Source organism: Sphaerodactylus townsendi, linkage group LG12, assembly GCF_021028975.2.
Source record: "Sphaerodactylus townsendi isolate TG3544 linkage group LG12, MPM_Stown_v2.3, whole genome shotgun sequence".
In the NCBI taxonomy this organism is placed as follows: domain Eukaryota; kingdom Metazoa; phylum Chordata; class Lepidosauria; order Squamata; family Sphaerodactylidae; genus Sphaerodactylus; species Sphaerodactylus townsendi.
This window is the reverse complement of record NC_059436.1, coordinates 47,040,070-47,058,895: the sequence shown is the minus strand read 5'-3', so window position 1 is coordinate 47,058,895 and position 18,826 is coordinate 47,040,070. Positions and strand designations below refer to the sequence as shown.

The 18,826-nt window shown below is 48.8% G+C and overlaps 1 protein-coding gene across 3 annotated transcripts in view; it reads right to left on the bottom strand.

Annotated features, from left to right (window-relative positions):
* Window positions 1-18,826, bottom strand: part of AK1 (adenylate kinase 1) — an 83,255-nt gene that overhangs the window by 50,659 nt on the left and 13,770 nt on the right. The window contains exons 2-6 of one of the 3 annotated variants that reach the window (XM_048512240.1): window positions 14,141-14,324; window positions 9,379-9,540; window positions 7,046-7,218; window positions 5,098-5,211; window positions 3,124-3,315 (exon numbers count right to left, since the gene is read on the bottom strand). In XM_048512240.1, the coding sequence (XP_048368197.1) occupies window positions 3,124-3,315; window positions 5,098-5,211; window positions 7,046-7,218; window positions 9,379-9,540; window positions 14,141-14,324 (825 nt within the window). Of the gene's footprint in view, window positions 1-3,123; window positions 3,316-5,097; window positions 5,212-7,045; window positions 7,219-9,378; window positions 9,541-14,140; window positions 14,325-18,826 lie in introns of those variants that run through there. The other 2 variants (XM_048512241.1, XM_048512245.1) reach the window with 2 other exon arrangements.

The window sequence follows — 18,826 nt, the reverse complement described above, 5'->3', positions numbered from 1 at the left end:
CATGGTGGTGGGATTCAAACAGTGGCGTAGCGCCAATGGGGCGTGTGGGGCATGACGGGGGCGTGGTCGGGCATGATGGGGGCGGGGCATTCCTGGGCGGGGCTGTGGCAAGGACGCAGGGCACGCGCACCCCAGGTGCAGTTCCTTTTCACCACGCCTCCAGATTCAAAGAAACTAAAAACTGTTTACAATTGTTCAATAATACCAACAAACAAACAATGGTGTGCGACGTGAAGCAGTGAAAAAGAGGAAAACAAGTTAACGTATGTCCCCAGGCAAATACGCCACTGTGAGGAGGAGGGGCATAACTAAGGCAAAAATCACGTGGCAAAATCACCAATTAGTAACCCCCTCTCGGCACACACAAATAATTAGTAACCTACTCTCGGGAACCTGTGAGAACCTGCTGGATCCCATCTCTGGATGGAACCACCCATGAAGCCCAGGGTTCCAATGCACATGCAAACCACACCTGAACATCTTTTTAGCAGGGTTTTAAGTAAGGGTTTTTTGCGGGATGCCAATTTAAAGTAGTATTCGCTGTTTTAATGGAAATTAGTATTTTACAGGCTATGGAGCTTGAGTTATCAACTTTAGGTAGTTATTTATTGGTCAGTAATTTATTCACTCCACCTGCTATGCTTGTGTTTTAATGATGATTTTATGTATGATTATTTGCACTGTACACAGCTCAGAGCCCTCTGGGGATAGGGCGGTACATTAAATTCAATAAATAATAATAAATAATAATCTCTTGCCTTGAAAACCCTACTGAGATTCCGATCGCTCCAAAATGCTATTTAAGTGCTAAAGTGTTATTATCAAGAAAAAAATAATTAGATCTGTTACAAGGTTACTATTTCAGGAGACAAGTTGGTGATCCCTGCAGCATCATACGCTAGGAGGGGGAAACTAATTAAAAATACCCCCAAACCAAAATCTGCCCCTCTAGATTTCCACAGATATTCCATCTCCCTCCCTAATAGTTCCTTTGATGCCTTTTAATTGCTCTCCGCAATCCTAGTTTTCGCCTGCAAGCTCAGACCTCATGATGGTGGCCCGTAGGTTTCTTTTTGATCAAGGTCACCAAGTCGTTCTTTTCTGCATACCTGGAGAGTCCCCAATGATTTAGAAACCGGGTTTCTTTGCTGTTGTGTGGCCTAGTTTGACAACATATCATATTGGCATGGGGGCCACCCTTTGATTAATAAAGTAAAACAAGAACAATGAAAGCCAAGATTCTCAGGCAGCTGAGAATCTACCCTGCAATATGTAATTTTGTAATTATGTCATGCCTGCAAAGTATTGCAGCACATACAAAACTTGGGTTATAAAGTAGGGTCCTGATCACAGGTGTCCAACTTGCAGCCCTCCAGATGTTATGGACTACAGTTCCCATTATCCCCTGGTGATGGTTTCAAATATTTCTAATCCATCTGTCTATAAAACTATAACTGAGGCAGCAAACCACTCTGCCAGCCACAGGATACAGGTGTGGCAAAGCTCCATATACCCTCTGCCCCCAACAACTCTGGGCAACCTGTGATTTTGTTTCATAGAATCATAGAGCGGGAAGAGACCCCCAAGGGTCATCAAGTCCAGCCCCCCGCGATGCAGGAACAAACAATCAAAGCACTCCTGACAGATGGCCATCCAGCCTCTCTTTGAAAGCTTCCATAGAAGGAGACTCCGCCATCTTTTGAAGCTATGGAAAGGAATTGCAAGGTGCCCGAGGAGCAGTTAACATACGATTCCAATTCATTTGCAACATGATCTAAATTATGAACAAAACCATGATCTAAATTATGAACAAAACCAAAGTTTTGGATGCACTGCACAGTGGTGGGATTCAAGTCATTTAACAACTGGTTGTTTACAAGCACCATTTGAACAACCGGTTCTGTCGAAGCGGTGCGAACCGGCTGAATCCCACCACTGGCGCTGCATTCATAATCAGTTGCGTGTGACTGGTTCAGCTGTTGCCAGATTGTAATTTGTCTTCAAAACACAACAGCCCACTTCCAGAAAATTTTAAATTTTAAACTATGCAACCATGTGAAACTGCGTTAAAATAAGGACACGGCTGGTCCCTTCCATGGCAAAACTAATTCAGGGTTGGCTTTGCTGCATCAAAACAACGACTAAAACCTCGTACCTTCGGGACCGCATCACCCCATATGTCCCGGGTCGACCTCTGCGTTCAGCAGAGGCCAATTTACTGGAGATCCCTGGCCCCTCAATGATGTGGCTGGCCTCCACTCGGGCCAGGGCCTTTACAGCTCAAGCGCCGGCCTGGTGGAACACCCTACCACCAGCTGTCCGGGCCCTGCGGGACCTTGGAGAGTTCCGCAGGACCTGTAAGACCGAATTGTTCCACCGGGCCTTCGGAGAGGCCAGCCGCTGAGGGTGCCCCCCCCCCCTCTGCTCTACAGGGGTCCCTACCATCATCGGGACCCATTATTCTTTTCTGGGAGGGTTGTATATGGGTTTCGTGGGACATTGTTTTAGATTGTAATTGTTTTTAACTTATATGTATGTTTTTATATATGATATTATATTGTTCACCGCCCGCGGTATATTAAATCAATCAAATAAATAAATAAATAAATAAACAAACAAACAAATAAATAAATAAATAAATGACTATGAAATAACCCATAAATCCCTACTGTGAAGGGTACAACTACCCGATGTGCCAAACATGTATCTGACAGCGTACAGTCTGACGACATCAACAGCCCCATCAAAATGGCTGCCAGCCCACTGTACTCAAGGAGGCTTTCTGGTGACACGGGGAGGCTAGAAACACAGAAAAACCTCCCCACCACCATAAAGCCCCCATTGGGCTTAATGGACCTACGCCACAAAAAAAGATGGTGTAAGTTCGAAGTCCCGGAACAATAGGGAGAAAGGCTGAGTGGAAGCCAACTAGCATTGGCTCCTCCCCAGTCATGCCTCCAGACCGCCCTTGCTTTTGCTGGCGGGGGTGGAGGGACACTGGCATGCCTTTCAGTGCTATATCCCACTGCCATGGAGAACCACAGCAGCCACCTGTAGTGGATTTGCCCCTATTTTATAGCATCCCCACCAACCCAATGCGTGGTCTTCTTCATGCAGTCTCACCCGAACGACGGTCCCCTTTTCTTGGTAATATTTCACAATCAACGAGATGTTGTGCTTGAACGTCTCCAGCCTGCGCTCGATGGCATGGGGGTTATCATCCAAGCGACCTTGCTCCTGCGCCCGTTTTTCTAGCCGCTGACGGAGCTCTTGGCTAGAACAAGCCAGAAACACGACAAGGTCTGGTGAGCCAATCTGCCGGTGAAGGAGACAAAAAACAGGCGTTAACAGGAGAAGTTTGGGAACTATTAAATGCGCCAACAAAAGTGATCGAGTCGACAATTAAGCTAAATGTCAGACTGTCAGACTGTTCTTTCTCTGACCTATTGTATAGATCGTGTCCAGCAATTATGTTTGTGTGATCTTTTTAGCGGTATTTTATTTTATTGAACCTGAATAATATTGTCCAGCAATTTTTTTTTAGGAATTGGATTTAAGATTTATTGGGAGCAGCAGTGGCGTAGGAGGTTAAGAGCTCGTGTACCTAATCTGAAGGAACCGAGTTTGATTCCCAGCTCTGCCACCTGAGCTGTGGAGGCTTATCTGGGGAATTCAGATTAGCCTATACACTCTCACACACGCCAGCTGGGTGACCTTGGGCTAGTCACAGCTTCTCGGAGCTCTCTCAGCCCCACCTACCTCACAGGGTGTTTGTTGTGAGGGGGGAAGGGCAAGGAGATTGTCAGCCCTTTTGAGTCTCCTGCAGGAGAGAAAGGGGGGATATAAATCCAAACTCCTCCTCCTCCTCCTCCTCCTCTTCTTCTTCTTCTTCTTCTTCATCTTCTTCTTCTTTCTTCTTCTCCTCCTCCTCCTCCTCCTCCTCCTCCTCCTCCTCCTCCTCCTCCTTCTATTGTATAAATGCTTTTTAAATGTCTGCATGCAGACATTTGTATGACATATTGTATGACTTTATTGGATTGTATGTCTCCTTTGAAGTATATTTGTACGTATGAAGTTGCTTTCTACTGAGTCAGACCACTGGTCCGTCAAGACCAGTCTACTCAAAGTGGCAGCAGCTCTCCAGGGTTTCGGGCAAAGGTCTTTCTCATCCCCTACTACTTGATACTTCTAACTGGAGACAATGACATGAAATGTGGGGCCTTCTGCATGCCACGCAGATACTCGGCTATTGAGCCACGACCCCTGCCACGGGTGTGACCCACGGATTCCATCGCCACATGGTTTCACAAGTCCTTAATAAAAGATCCCCAGGAGAAGTACATGAGAAGTTCCATGACTCTTTAAGTCAAGTCAACTTTCAAGAGTGTGCTGAGGCTTTAATACTGAAAGCTGGAATGCTGTCTGCTGATTTTGGACCATTGCTTTTGCTTGCTGGCTTTGCGACGATTGACTTCTGTCAGGGTCTGCGTCCAGTGACTGAGAGATCCTTGCAACAATTACATTGGTTGCAAGATGTCTGTAACCCGATTGTCATGTAAAGGGGCTTCCTCCCTCTTCTGATCTTTATGGCTTCAACACAGGTTGTTGATAACGAGGCTGATGACCCTGGAGAGCTAATCTCCAGAGAAACAGAATGCGCCTGTTGCAGTGGCGTAGCGTCAATGGGACAGGGGGGGCGCAACGCCCCGGGTGCGCGTCGGTGCAAGGGTGTGGATGGGGCGTTCCGGGGGCATTCCTGGGGCAGATGGGGGCACAGGGCACGTGTAGGCCCCGGGCAGTTCCCTCTTGCTCCGACCCTGGCCTGTTGCCCTGAGGGGGGGAGGCTGTATCTATCCCTATCACAACCTTGGGGCGCCTAAACCTCCAAACAACTCTCTTCACACTTCCTCTGGGAAAACAGGAGGGGTAACTGATTGGGGATAAAGGGAACCAGGAAAGTCAGGTCTGGTAGAACTGGCTTTCTCAAGCTGGGTATTCTGCAACCTTTCAGTGAACGCTACTGATTAAGAATCCAGAGTCTGTTTATTGGCTGAACGTCCAAGACCTAACAACTTCCGGCCTTTTTTGGTCACTCACCTGCTCTTCAAATGTGAAGGCCTGGCCAATCTCCCTGGGAAAGCCGTCCACCACGAAGCCCTTTGCATCCTGCTGCTTTATAAACTGTTGCTTCAGCTCCTCAATGGTTGTTTCCTGCAAGGAACACAAGTTCAGCATCTCGGGTTCATGGCCATTTTGTGACAAGGCCATCTCAAGACCAGGGCTGCATCCGGACAGAGTTGTTTTTTTGTGCAGTTGTTACAGCTGCATTGTTTGTCCGTGTAGAAAATCCAGTTGTGAGTGATCGCTGTAGGATGCCACAGACCAAGACCAAACAGACCACGCCTGTGCTCTCCAAGCCAAAGTTAGATGAGGCACTAGAACACAGGTGTCAAACTCGCAGCCCTCCAGATGTTATGAACTACAGTTCCCATCATCCCCTGCCAGCATCATGCTGGCAGGGGATGATGGGAACTGTAGTCCATAACATCTGGAGGGCCGCTAGTTTGACACCTGTGCACTAGAAGATCTGTCATGAGATGTTCTTGGTATTGCAGGTGTGGCGGAGAGGAGGGGTTTAATATTCCTTCTCCTCCAGTTAAAACTGAGCCCTTTTCCCCCAGGCCTGATATTATCTCCCCATGGGGAAAAAAGCAAGCTTGGTGCCCATCTTCCTAGCTCATCTAGGAGAAACAACAGAACAAGGTAGGAGAGAGGTCTTAATTCTGACCATCAAACGTGTAAAGGTGGTGATAGAACAGTTAATCCCCGCCTTCTCTCTTCTGCAGAGCCCCACCTCAAATCAAAATTAAACAGAAGTCCAGCGGGCACCTTAAAGGCCCTTTCCGCACATGCAGAATAATGCACTTTCAATCTACTTTCACAACTGTTTGCAAGTGGATTTTGCTATTCCGCACAGCTGTGAAGTGCATTGAAAGTGCATTATTCTGAATGTGTGGAAGGGGTCCAAGACTAGCAAAATGTATTCCAGCATAAGCTTTTGTGAGCCAGAACTCACTTCACTGGACACATGAAATACAAATATAACTCTTATTATGAAAGTACGTGCATCTGACCAAGTGGACTGTGACTCATAGCAACTTGTGTGGGAATGAAAACACACGAAGATGCCTCGGACCATCAAGGTCAGCATTATTTCAATCAGGCTGACAGAGGGCATTATACAGAATAATGCAGTTTCAATCCACTTTCAATGCACTTTGCACACCCTGTGAGGTGGATGGGGCTGAGAGAGCTCCGAGAAGCTGTGACGAGCCCAAGGTCACCCAGCTGGCGTGTGTGGGAGTGCCCAGGCTAATCTGAATTCCCCAGATAAGCCTCCACAGCTCAGAGCGGGGAATCAAACCCGGTTCCTCCAGATTTGATACACGGGCTCTTAACCTCCTACGCCACTGCTGCTCCTGCTAGCAGAGGAGGGGTTCATTTTCTTCAAGGTTCATTTTGCAGTCCTTTGCTGCAGTGGGGGAATAAGTTAGCCTGGGATGTCCCCAGAGGTGGGATCCAGCAGGTTCTCACAGGTTCCCGAGAGTAGGTTACTAATTATTTGTGTGTGCTGAGAGGGGGTTACTAATTGGTGATTTTGCCATGTGATTTTTGCCTTAGTTACGCCCCTCCTCTCAGCAGTAGTGCGCAGAACTTGAAGCAGTCTAGCAGGAGGTGCACCGGCGTGCGTGGCAGCCTGCGCCTGCAAACATTCGTTTCCCACCCAAGGACCGGCACAGCGGCTGCGTCCTTGCCACAGCCCCGCCCAGGAATGCCCTGCCCCCGGAATGCCCCACCCAGCCCCATTGGTGCTACGCCACAGTTTGAATCCCACCACCATGGGAACCTGTTACTAAAATTTATGGATCCCACCACTGGATGTCCCCCTGATCTTCTGAAAGTCATATGTGAGACACACTCTCCCCAGCAATGGAAAGCCACACTTCACCCAGATTGCGTTCACTGGAAGATGTGCCCTGCTTACCGGAGGGGCCAACTCCCCGTTGGCAATGATTTTGGCTATCAGCTCCCACTTCCTGCTGCTGGTGGCATGGTGGATCAGTTGGTTACGCAGGATCTCACCCACTGAGATGCAGCTGAACCCAAAATAGGAAGCAATCTGGTTGCTCTGAGTTCCCTTCCCGCTGCCAGGGCCCCCTGACAGGCACAAAAAAACAATTTGAGGAATGCAAATTCTGGAAGCATCCAGGTCTCTGCTAATGAGAAAAGCATGTGAGACGTGCATTTGCTATCCCAAGGAAGGGGCATCCCCCACCTCCTCTGAATCAAGGGAACCAAAGTTATTCCTCGAATTTCCCTCTTCCTTTGATGTTCCTTGCCGGTCTGTCTCATGATCAGACCAATGGGCTGGGTGGATTGCTGCAGCCTTCCGTACATAGCTAAGGGAGTACCTTTTAAGTCTATAAACTGCAGATACCAGTTTTGAATGCTTCTTGTATAAATGACTGTTTAGAAGAAATATAACCTTCTGTTTATCCCACAGGTGTCAGGCTCGCGGCCCTCCAGGTGTTATGGACTACAGTTCCCATCATGCTGGCAGGGGATGATGGGAACTGTAGTCCATAACAACTGGAGGGCCGCGAGTTTGACACCTGTGGTTTATCCGTTGTCCCTTCCCTTTCACACAAGAGGGGGGGTTACATACTTTTTCCTATCTAGAACATAGAAGGGACACCATAACAACATGTGAGATACAGATTCCACACAGTTCAGGTCACATGGGCATTTCCTATCTTTATATGGCATCCCGAGGCAGCGTCCTTGTTGGAGAGAGGAGATCTTCCCTAGTTGAAGAAGAAGAAGAAGAAGAAGAAGAAGAAGAAGAAGAAGAAGAAGAAGAAGAAGAAGAAGAAGAAGAAGAAGAAGAAGAAGAAGAAGAAGAGGATTTATATTCCCCCCTTTCTCTCCTATAGGAGACTCAAAGGGGTTGACAATCTCCTTGCCCTTCCCCCCCCTCACAACAAACACCCTGTGAGGTAGGTGGGGCTGAGAGAGCTCCGAGAAGCTGTGACTAGCCCAAGGTCACCCAGCTGGCGTGTGTGGGAGTGCACAGGCTAATCTGAATTCCCCAGGTAAGCCTCCACAGCTCAGGTGGCAGAGCTGGGAATCAAACCCGGCTCCTCCAGATTAGATACACAAGCTCTTAACCTCCTAAGCCACTACTGCTCCTCCCCTGAAAGAAATGTCCCTGCAAATAAACATCTAGTGCATCAAGGGAGAATGTTCTAGTCTGTTCAGCTCCCTGCACGCTAGTTTTCTGTCTGCATTTAAAAAAAATATATATTCTAAAATACAATTCCCTCACCTATCGTTTGAAATGGTACATCTGATTCTTCCACATGACTCCACTGCCTCATTCTGCTCTGTGTGTGTACACATCACATGCTTCCTGTCTCTCCCTCTCATTCTTCTAAAGCAAAGCAAGGCCGTTTCCGCACAGCCACGCTGGGGGTTGGACCACGCTGGGGGTCATGTACGCTGACCCCCCCCCCCCCGGGACTGTTCGCACAAATGGTCCCGGAAACTACCGGGAAGACAGGGCCACACTGCGCCGTCGCCCGATCGACTTACCTTCCCTGCAACCGTCCGGTGCGTCACCGAGGCCAGGGGACAACCCCCCCCCCCGCCCTGCGCGACCGCTCCAGAGTCACAGGGCGGGGGGGGGCGTGTGCCCAGGCCTCGGTGATGCGCCGGAAGGTTGCAGGGAAGGTAAGTCGATTGGGAAAGGGGGGAGGGATGGCGCCTTCCAGCCGCTGCCATTCACATGGCAGCAGTTGGAAGCCGCTGTTTCCCAAAAACCTCGCTTGGGGAGCAAGGTTGGGAAACAGCGGCTTCGCGCAGCTGGGGAGGAGCGAGGGCGGCACGGCTGCGAAGTAGCTGCGCCCCCCTTGCGAACAGCTCCCTGCGGACGGCATTTTTGCCATCCCCAGGGCGCTGTATTTGGCCCATGTGGAAAGGGCCAAAGAGTTAGCTACATGCAGGAAAATGAAGCAGCAGAAGAGACTGCACAAATAGACTCCATTCCACCTTTGAATGTTCCTTTAAATAAAAAGATCCTCACAAATAGAAAGCTAGGACAGGAGGGAGAAAAGCTCTACCTTTTCTTTCTTTTTAGCTGTGTGTGGTTGTTTCTGTGCAGGGATTTCTTTTAAAATGACAGCATCCACTGCCAGCAATCGGCAGGGCTGCAGCCCATATTATCACTTCTGCTTTCTGCCACCTTGTTCTCCAGCCCGTGAGAACCCAATCTCTAAGTAACTGCATTTCCCGCAAATATGTACATGCTTTCTTTCTCACCTATCACGAATATGATCTTGGGACGAGGTCGGGATGGGTCAAAGACGTCATATTCCTGGATCAGGCCGGTGGATTCCGTCATGTCCGAGTCACTCTCAATGGAAAACTGGCTCTCCACTGGTGGCAGGTGCTCATACTGGTTGTATGCTGCTCTGCCTGAGCCTACGAGGAAAACCAGATCCAAGCGTCAGTGGCCAGCAGGCCTACAGAAGAGATGCAGAGGCATAAGGATGGGGACCACAGAAAGACAGCTGGGAGCCAGCCAGCCAGCCAGCCAGGGGCGTATCTGCCAGAGGGACATGGGGGGTCCATTGACCCTGGGTGCCACCCACTTGATCCTGTGGGGGCGCAACATCGCCCTCCACACCCCTCCCATGGAGAGGTGCCCCCGCCCGGAATGGGAGTCTGCCTGGCTAAAGGCACGAAGTGCAAGAAGGGGGGAGCATGATCTTTGGTCATATTAAGTTGAGTTCCGCCAGGCCTTTGGGGAGGTTGGGCGCTGATGCCCCCCCCTTTTTTATAACATCAGCGGACCCTGCCGTCCCCCCCTCCTTTTCTTTCTTTTAGGGGATTTGTTAGGAGGTGCCATCTGTTATGCTGATTAGTGTGCTGCGTTTTAATGCGGGGGGTGTTGTGTTATTTTTTATATAGAGCCAAATTAATTAATATTTAACTGATTTTAGTGTTTGGTTTTATTGTGCTCTATCTATGTGTATTGTTCACCGCCCTGAGCCTTCCAGGGGAGGGCAATAGATAGATAGATAGATAGATAGATAGATAGATAGATAGATAGATAGATAGATAGATAGATAGATAGATAGATAGATAGATAGATAGATAGATAGATAGATAGATAGATAGATAGATAGATAGATAGATAGATAGATAGATAGATAGATAGATAGATAGATAGATAGATAGATAATATTAGCGGCTACAGGGTGTTCAACACCAGGGTGTGCACTGCATGGAGCCTGAAGGTAAATCTGTGCACAGTCCTCAGGTCGCATCTGGGCTCACTGCCAAGTACTATTTATCAGATGCGCATTGCGAGTCCTATGCTGAGAACTCCATGCCCAGGTGCATGAGGTTCTGATTTGGATCAGGCTCATGGTGCACGAGAAAAAGGGCTTAAGCATCCCGCAGGCAACTTTCCCAACCTGCCAAGGCCTCTGGAAGGCGTTCTTTGCACTTTTGGGGTCTCCAGGTGTACTGATAGGATACCGTCAGCTTCTCCAACAAGGCAGAACAGGAGCTTCACAGGGGCCCAGCACGCTGTTTTCCCTCCTCGCGCACAGTTCTGCCCGCCGGACGGCCTCTGCCACGCTCCTGCTGCGTCTGGCCCACCTCGCCTTGATTCCCACCCCCCCATGGCTTACGCCTGCGACATGTGACCCCACATGTCCCCGTGGACTCTACGCCTCTGCCTCCTACTCAGGGCTGGCTAGACAGGTGCCCCTTTTTCTTTGGGATCCAGGGTCAAGGTAGGCAGGGCCCTTTTCCATGACTGTTTCCACCACCATCTACTCTGCCTCTGCTGGGGTCAGATGGATGGTTGAAAGATAATACGATTATCTCACTATTTTGATTTTGTACTGACATGTATGTTTTACAGCTATTATATATCATTGGAAATAACTGCTGTGAATCACACTGGGGTCCCTTTGGCAGAATATGGAATCCAGGACACAAGAACACTTTCTTGGGAATAAGCCCCACTGAATAAAATAGGGTTTATATCAGAGTAGACTTGCTTTGGACTACTCTCTAAGGGCATTTTCCCACTTACCTCGCCTCTGCTTTGCTGCGCGCTTCTCTCAGCGAGCGTCATTCCAGGCGCTCGCCCCGGCTTCATCAAAAGGCGCCGTTGCAAAGAGCGCCTGCAATGATGCGCGCTGAGGGGGTGCGATAGCAGCAGCGTCGGGGCAGCTGCGTTGTCGCCGCCCCTGTATTGGGGAGGCGCGGGGACCCCGCGCTACTTGCGCGCAGCAAAAGATAAGTGGGAAAACGCCCTAAATCTTTTACTTAATTGATTAAAACAATAGCATGTACTGGGGGGGGGAAATAGGAGAACCGTCTTTTAGCAACACCCTGGGGAGTTTGGGAAGCCTTTATTATTTTGACTTGCCCATTCATTTGTATATTGCTTAAAGTGCCTCTGAAGGAACAATCAAATAGATTTAATAGATCCCAGGGCCTCCAGATGTTTTCCTTGCAGGGCAAATTTACCTTCTGGTGTAGAATCTCCTCTGCTGGAATATACGTGCACGTTGGAAACCAACAGCTTGCAGTATGATTTTGTAGGGCCGAGGGATGAGTTTCAAGTTGGAACCTGCCCAGATAACTCTTTGCAGAGTCAGACATCAGTTGATGGATGGCATCTCCCTCCCCTTATGAGCTGCTCGTATATTAGTGAGTAAAGAGAATATTATCAAGAGCTCTCACTCTCCAGGGCTCTCTCAATCCAATGAAGCCAAAACTTCCAACTGCTCAGATGTGAGCCGTATCAGGGAAGAGTGGGTTAGCCTTGGTGAATTTTTCAGCAGTTTGCTTTACAGCAGTTTTTTTTCAAAGTGTTGTGATTCAGCAAGGCACACGCTATTTTTAGGCAGTAACCAGCTAATGTTTTAATGCAAAGAACACAGGAGGAGACAGACCCTAAAACTAACCTGGGTAGGAATGCAAGCCTCCAGACACAACCTGACATCTCCTGGAATTACAGATCATCTCCAGACCACAGAGCAGAGGTGGGATCCAGCAGGTTCTCACCAGTTCCCGAGAGTGGGTTACTAATTATTTGTGTGTGCCGAGAGGGGGTTACTAATTGGGTCTGCTTTTCCATTAGAAATTCCATTAGGTCCAAAAATCATAAAGTCCTGTTGTTTCCTATGTGACTGGTTAGCGAAGGTAGAAAACGGGATAATTCTCCCTTTTGGGCTGTTTTAAAAACATGTTTTAGAAATATGCTAAAGTTCCTGGTTTAAGGAAAGTATCCTTCTTTTCATTTCTAGAAACAAAATTAAGTATTTGAAAGTATTAAGTGTTTGACAGGCAGTCAATTAGAGGAGGAGAAGTAGTTGTTTCTGTTGGCAGTAGACGATAGGACTTGCTAGAATGAGTTTAAATTATGGACAGAAAGATACCAGCTGGAAATTAGGAACTTTTTTTTTACAGTAAGAGTTTTTTTACAGTAACAGAGAAATTACTAATGCCCCGCCCCCGGAATGCCCGGCCACGCCCCCGTCGTGCCCCGCCCAGCCCCATTGGCGCTACGCCACTGTTTGAATCCCACCACCATGGGAACCTGTTACTAAAATTTTTGGATCCCACCACTGCCACAGAGGACTGTTCCCCAGGAAAAAAATGGATGCTTTGGAAGGACAAATTTGTGGCATTGTAACCCACTGAGGTCCCTGTCCTCCGCAGGCTCCATTCCCAAATCTCCAGGAGACTCTCAACCTGGACCAGGTAACCTTACCACCACCCCTTCCCCCACATCCCATGCCAGGGGCCAGGGGGGATCTGGCAACCCTAAACGTGGACTAAGATAAGTGTTTTGTTGTCCACATTTATCTAGGTTTTGTCCTGGATCTTCCCTAGTTCTCAATCAAATACCTTTAATGGCATATAAATCAAAAGAAAAAACACATGACATCACAACCTTCCAGTTAACACAGGTTAGAACGACTTAACATTATACTGTTTAACAATGCGGCCACAGCTTCCAGCACCTCATCGCAATGACTGTTTAGAAGAAATATAACCTTCCGTTTATCCCATAGGTGTCAAACTCGCGGCCCTCCACGATGCTGGCAGGGGATGATGGGAACTGTAGTCCATAACAACTGGAGGGCCGCGAGTTTGACACCTGTGGTTTATCCGTTGTCCCTTCCCTTTCACACAAGAGGGGGGTTATATACTTTTTCCTATCTAGAACATAGAAGGGACACTATAACAACATGTGAGATACAGATTCCACACAGTTCAGGTCACATGGGCATTTCCTATCTTTATATGGCATCCCGAGGCAGCATCCTTGTTGGAGAGAGGAGATCTTCCCTAGTTAAGAAGAAGAAGAAGAAGAAGAAGAAGAAGAAGAAGAAGAAGAAGAAGAAGAAGAAGAAGAAGAAGAAGAAGAAGAAGAAGAAGAAGAAGAAGAAGAAGAAGAGGAGGAGGAGGAGGAGGAGGAGGAGGAGGAGTTTGGATTTATATCCCCCCTTTCTCTCCTATAGGAGACTCAAAGGGGCTTACAATCTCCTTGACCTTCCCCCCTCACAACAAACACCATGTGAGGTAGGTGGGGCTGAGAGAGCTCTGAGAAGCTGTGACTAGCCCAAGGTCACCCAGCTGGCGTGTGTGGGAGTGCACAGGCTAATCTGAATTCCCCAGATAAGCCTCCACAGCTCAGGCGGTAGAGCTGGGAATCAAACCCGGTTCCTCCAGATTAGATACACGAGCTCTTACGCCACTGCTGCTCCTACAGAACACCACCGTTTCAGAGGGCATCTGTTATTCCCACGATATAATATGGACAATCATACAATAAAGACCATGGCTCCTTCCGCACATCCAGAACAATGCCCTTTCAGTCCATTTTCACAATTGTTTGCATGCAGATTTTGCTATTCCGCACAGCTGCAAAGTGCATTGAAAGTGGATTGAAAGTGCATTATTCTGCATGTGCGGAAGAGGGCCTGATTTCAACCAAAGCGGAAATCAAACGCGCTACCGCAGTGGACAAAGCAGAATGACTGACATCCACCTTTGTGGAAGATGGGCTTGAAGTTCTCACTGCTGATGGGATGCACAGCATGGGGATCTTGAACGATGAACGTATCCCACTGGACCATCTCCGGACCTCCCAGCTCCCGGACTTTCTGTAAGCAGCGTTCCAGATAACTGACAGGGTCTTCGGGACGGTAATACATAAGGCCCGTTAGCATGCTCTGTAGAGACAGCAGAAAATATAGTAACATCAATCACTTTTTAGAAAACCAGAGAAGTGGATTACCCAGGTTCAAGGCGGGCCCATCAGCACCCCTACCTGGTGATTTTAAACTACATTCTGATTAATTCCAAAGGATGGGGTGCAGTGGCGTAGTGCCCACAGGGTAGTGGGGAGGGGGTGCAATGCCCCAGGCACGTCCCAGTGTGGGGGGTGGCGTGTGTGGTGTAGAGGGGCGTGACAGGGCAGGGGCGTCCTGGGGCGGGGGCGCTGCGGCAGGGGCACAGGGCACACACGTGTCCAGGGCGCAGTTCTTCCTCGCTCCGCCCCGATGGGGTGCCACTATCAAGTAAGCCCAGCTACACCATCTGCTAGCCCTACTTATAAATGAAAATGTTCTTGGAACAGGATCTTCTAAATTAGGGTTCCTCAGCATGGGCCTAGGGGTGCCATTGCGGCTGCCTGCAACTTTTCCTGGCACCTAATACTTTTTAAAAGTTCTTTTTATGTCTACGGTACAACACAGGCTTTTTGTAAAGTATCTTGTTTCCTTCTGCAGAAGTGCAAAATACTGCCAGGTGAGGGTTTCTTAGCTAGCTCAATAAGTAAGTTTACTTGTAACTATATAACCATACGTTAGTTTTAAAAGGCATCTCATTAAACAAAGTTTCCGCCTGAAATATTAAAAGATATACTATCCGAGTCATAGACAACCTCAGGGCCCTTCCGCACAGGCCAAGGAACACGGGTGAAGGATGCTAAACTTTGCACAAATCTCGCCCCCAAACAAGTCTGCCCCGTGTTATTTCCCCCAAACCATTTTTTCTTTAAATTGCTAAACAATCACTAAATCCTTTTCAAAAATCCTGGTTTGGAGCTGCTTGTGAGCGGACGGCTAGGCAGAGGCGTATCCAGGAGAAATGTAGTCTGGTGCAAAATCTGAGTTTTCCGCCCCGCCCCCATGGGCGGCCACCCTCCCCGACCATGACCAGACAACTTTTTTTGCCCCATGTGACTAAATGGCCACAGCCCCTGTGTATTTCTGTCAAGGATTGCACTATAAATACTGAAACAGACATGTCTTTTCCAGATTTCTTTGCTTTCAGTGACAAACCTTCTGATCAGATGGAGGTATGATGGAGAGAGCTCCCATGATGTGTGAAAGGAACAGAAGGCTTGGGATGGAAAGATGGTAAAGACAGTGTTGCTTAGATACATATGGTACGAGGCAGGAGTCTTGTAAGGAAAAAAATTGCTACAGCCCTGACCTGGATAGCCCGGGCTAGCCTGATCTTGTCAGAAGCTAAGAAGGGTCAACTCTGGCAAGTATTTGGATGGGAGACCTCTAAGGTCGATTCCCCACCTACCATTAGATGCGCACTCCTCACGGCAAATACCCCAGAGTCCTGCAGCACTCCCCACTACACCAGCAGTGACAACGCAGCGACAACGCAGTCACCCCGATTCTGCCGCTCCTCCCACCCCTCAGTGCACGACATTTCGGATCCTGGTCGGAAGTACGCCTTTTTGAAACCGCGCGCCGAACACGGAGCAGGGGTCCCCTCCACTTTCACTTTTGAAGTGGGGAAAAGCCCTAAGGCAGGGGTTCTCAACCTTCCTAATGCCGTGACCCTTTAATACAGTTCCTCATGTTGTGGTGACCCCCAACCAGAGGTGGGATCCAGCAGGTTCTCACAGGTTCCCGAGAGTAGGTTACTAATTATTTGTGTGTGCCGAGAGGGGGTTACTGATTGGTCATTTTGCCCCGTGATTTTTGCCTTAGTCACGCCCCCTCCTCTCAGCAGTAGCATGCAGAACTTGAAGCATTCGTTTCCTGCCCAAGGACCGGCACAGTGGCTGCGTCCTTGCCACATCTCTGCCCAGGAATGCCCCGCCCCCAGAATGCCTGGCCACGCCCCCATCGTGCCCCACCCACCCCCATTGGCGCTACGCCACAGTTTGAATCCCACCACCATGGGAACCTGTTACTAAAATTTTTGGATCCCACCACTGCCCCCAACCATAAAATTATTTATGTCTCGGTTCCTAAGACCATCGGAAATATGTGTTTTCCGATGGCCTTAGGCGACCCACAGGTTGAGAACTGCTGCTCTAAGGATTATCAGGGCCACGACATGGAGGCAGGCAATGGCAAATTACCCCAGCAAGTCTCTTGCCTTGAAAACTCCATTGTTTTATTACTTGAACTCCACAGTTAATAGAGGATGGTGAGACCCAAGCAAGCCATAGCCAGACCCGGGGAACGGGGGGCATTTCTGTGGGGATCAGCTGAGTGCCATGGTGTGTGTGTGAAAAATACTTGGGGACTAGCCAGAAAAGGTGCCACCGTTGCAATGACCTCCTCATTCTGTCGGCTGGAAGAAACTGCATAAATGACTGGTCTGTATTATACTTTATTTTTGCAATGAGGAGGCCAAGAATGCGAGCATGGGCTTCTTTATGAAAAGAGCAGTGTGAAATGACATGTGGCATTGTTTCGGGCAACGTACAGCCACAAGAGCACAGGCGTAGCTACCATGGGGACATCCGGGGACAAGCGCCCCGGGCGCCACCTTGTGGTGGGCGGAAAAATTGCAGGTTCGTTTGAAGCTTTCTGTATTTTTTACTGTTTTTTCCAATTTTGGTCTGCAGGAGGCACAGTTTTTAGGCTAGTGGCACCAAAATTTCAGGCTCTTGTCAGGTGACTCTCCTGATGATATCAGCCAGGTTTGGTGAAGTTTGGTTCAGGGGGTCCAAAGTTATGGACCCCCAAAGGGGGTGACCCCATCCTCCATTGTTTCCAATGGGAGCTAATAGCAGATGGGGCTATCATTTTGAGGGTCCATAACTTTGGACCCTCTGAATCAAACTTCACTAAACCTAGGTGGTATCATAAGGATAGTCTCCTTCTGATACCACCCAGGTTTGGTGAAGGTTGGTTCAGGGGGTCCAAAGTTATGGACCCCCAAAAGGAGTGCTCCATCCCCCATTGTTTCCAATGGGAGCTAATGGTAGATGGGGCTACCCTTTTGAAGGTCCATAACTTTGGACCCCCTGAACCAAACTTCACTAAACCTGGGTGGTATAATCAGGATAGTCTCCTAAAGATAGCCTAAAATTTTGGTACTGTTATCTTAAACATTGCTCTCCTGACAAGCACCCTCAAATTTCCCCCAGATTCTCTCTTTAAATCCACCCCCTTTGGAGTGGATTTAAAGGGAGAATCTGGGCTCCCTAGATTAAAAAAACATTGAAAGTATTGTTGAAGGCTTTCACAACCAGATTCAACTGGTTGTTGTGGGTTTTACAGGCTGTGTGGCCATGGTCTGGTAGATCTTGTTCCTAACGTTTCGCCTGCATCTGTGGCTGGCATCTTCAGAGGTGTATCACAGGGAGAAGTCTGTTATAAGAGAAGTCTGGACACAGTGTATAACAGACTTCTCTCTGTGATACACCTCTGAAGATACCAGCCACTCTGTGATACACCTCTGAAGATACCAGCCACAAGATCTACCAGACCACAGCCGGATGCAGCTTAGAAAACCCACAACAACCAACTTTGACAATGGTGCTGTTTGGGGTGGATGGGTGGGAAATCTACCCTGAAACAGCATCACTTTCAATGTTGTTTAAACTAGAGAGCCCAGAGTCTCTCTTTAAGGTGAATTTAAAAGGAGAATCTGGGCTCTCTAGTTTAAACAACATTAAAAGTGATGCTGTTTCAGGGTGGATTCCCCCCCTTCAAAAATAGCATCACTTTCAATGTTGTTTAAACTAGGGAGCACTGGGTGTGTTCAGATTCATGTGTTGGGGCATGTTCTATAATGTGATGGTGTTTGGTCATGGTGGGGAAGGGGGGGTGCTGCCCATATGCCAGGGGGGGGCGCAAAACTCAGATTTTGTCCCGGGCTCAATTTTCCCTAGCTACACCACTGCACAAGAGCAAATCTGATCGGAGAATGGGATATGGCGGCATCTTCCAGTCATTGCTGCCGAAGGAAAGGAGCTCTGCCTGGCTCAGGAGAATGCTCCGCGACGCAACGGGAGGGTTAATGTGGACAGATATTTTCCACGCTGAGCAATTGCAGCATCGTCAGTCACGGGCATCTCGCCAGCCCGTCGAAAGCCTGCCAGCCTCACCAGTTTTGGTAGGAATCAACAGACGGCTGTGTTGTTTCTGTTCATTAATGCTAATGATCTGGATACTGGCAGTCCCTGCCTCATCGCCCCTTGTTTTGTGAATTGGGCGCTGAAGAAGGAGGAGACGTGAGCCAGCAAGAGCCTCCTTTGAAGAGCCCACTTGAGACGAAAAGCAGAGAGGGCAACCATCCGCTACCCCCGTTCCCCCCCGTACCCACACCATCTAGATGGCGTCTGGGCCGCACAGCTGATGCAGCCGAGCACAGGGGCGTAATGCCCATTGGGCAAGGTGGGCAGCTGCCCAGGGCACCACCTTGTGGGGGGCACCAAAATGCTGGGTTCGTTTTTGGGTATGTTTAGTCG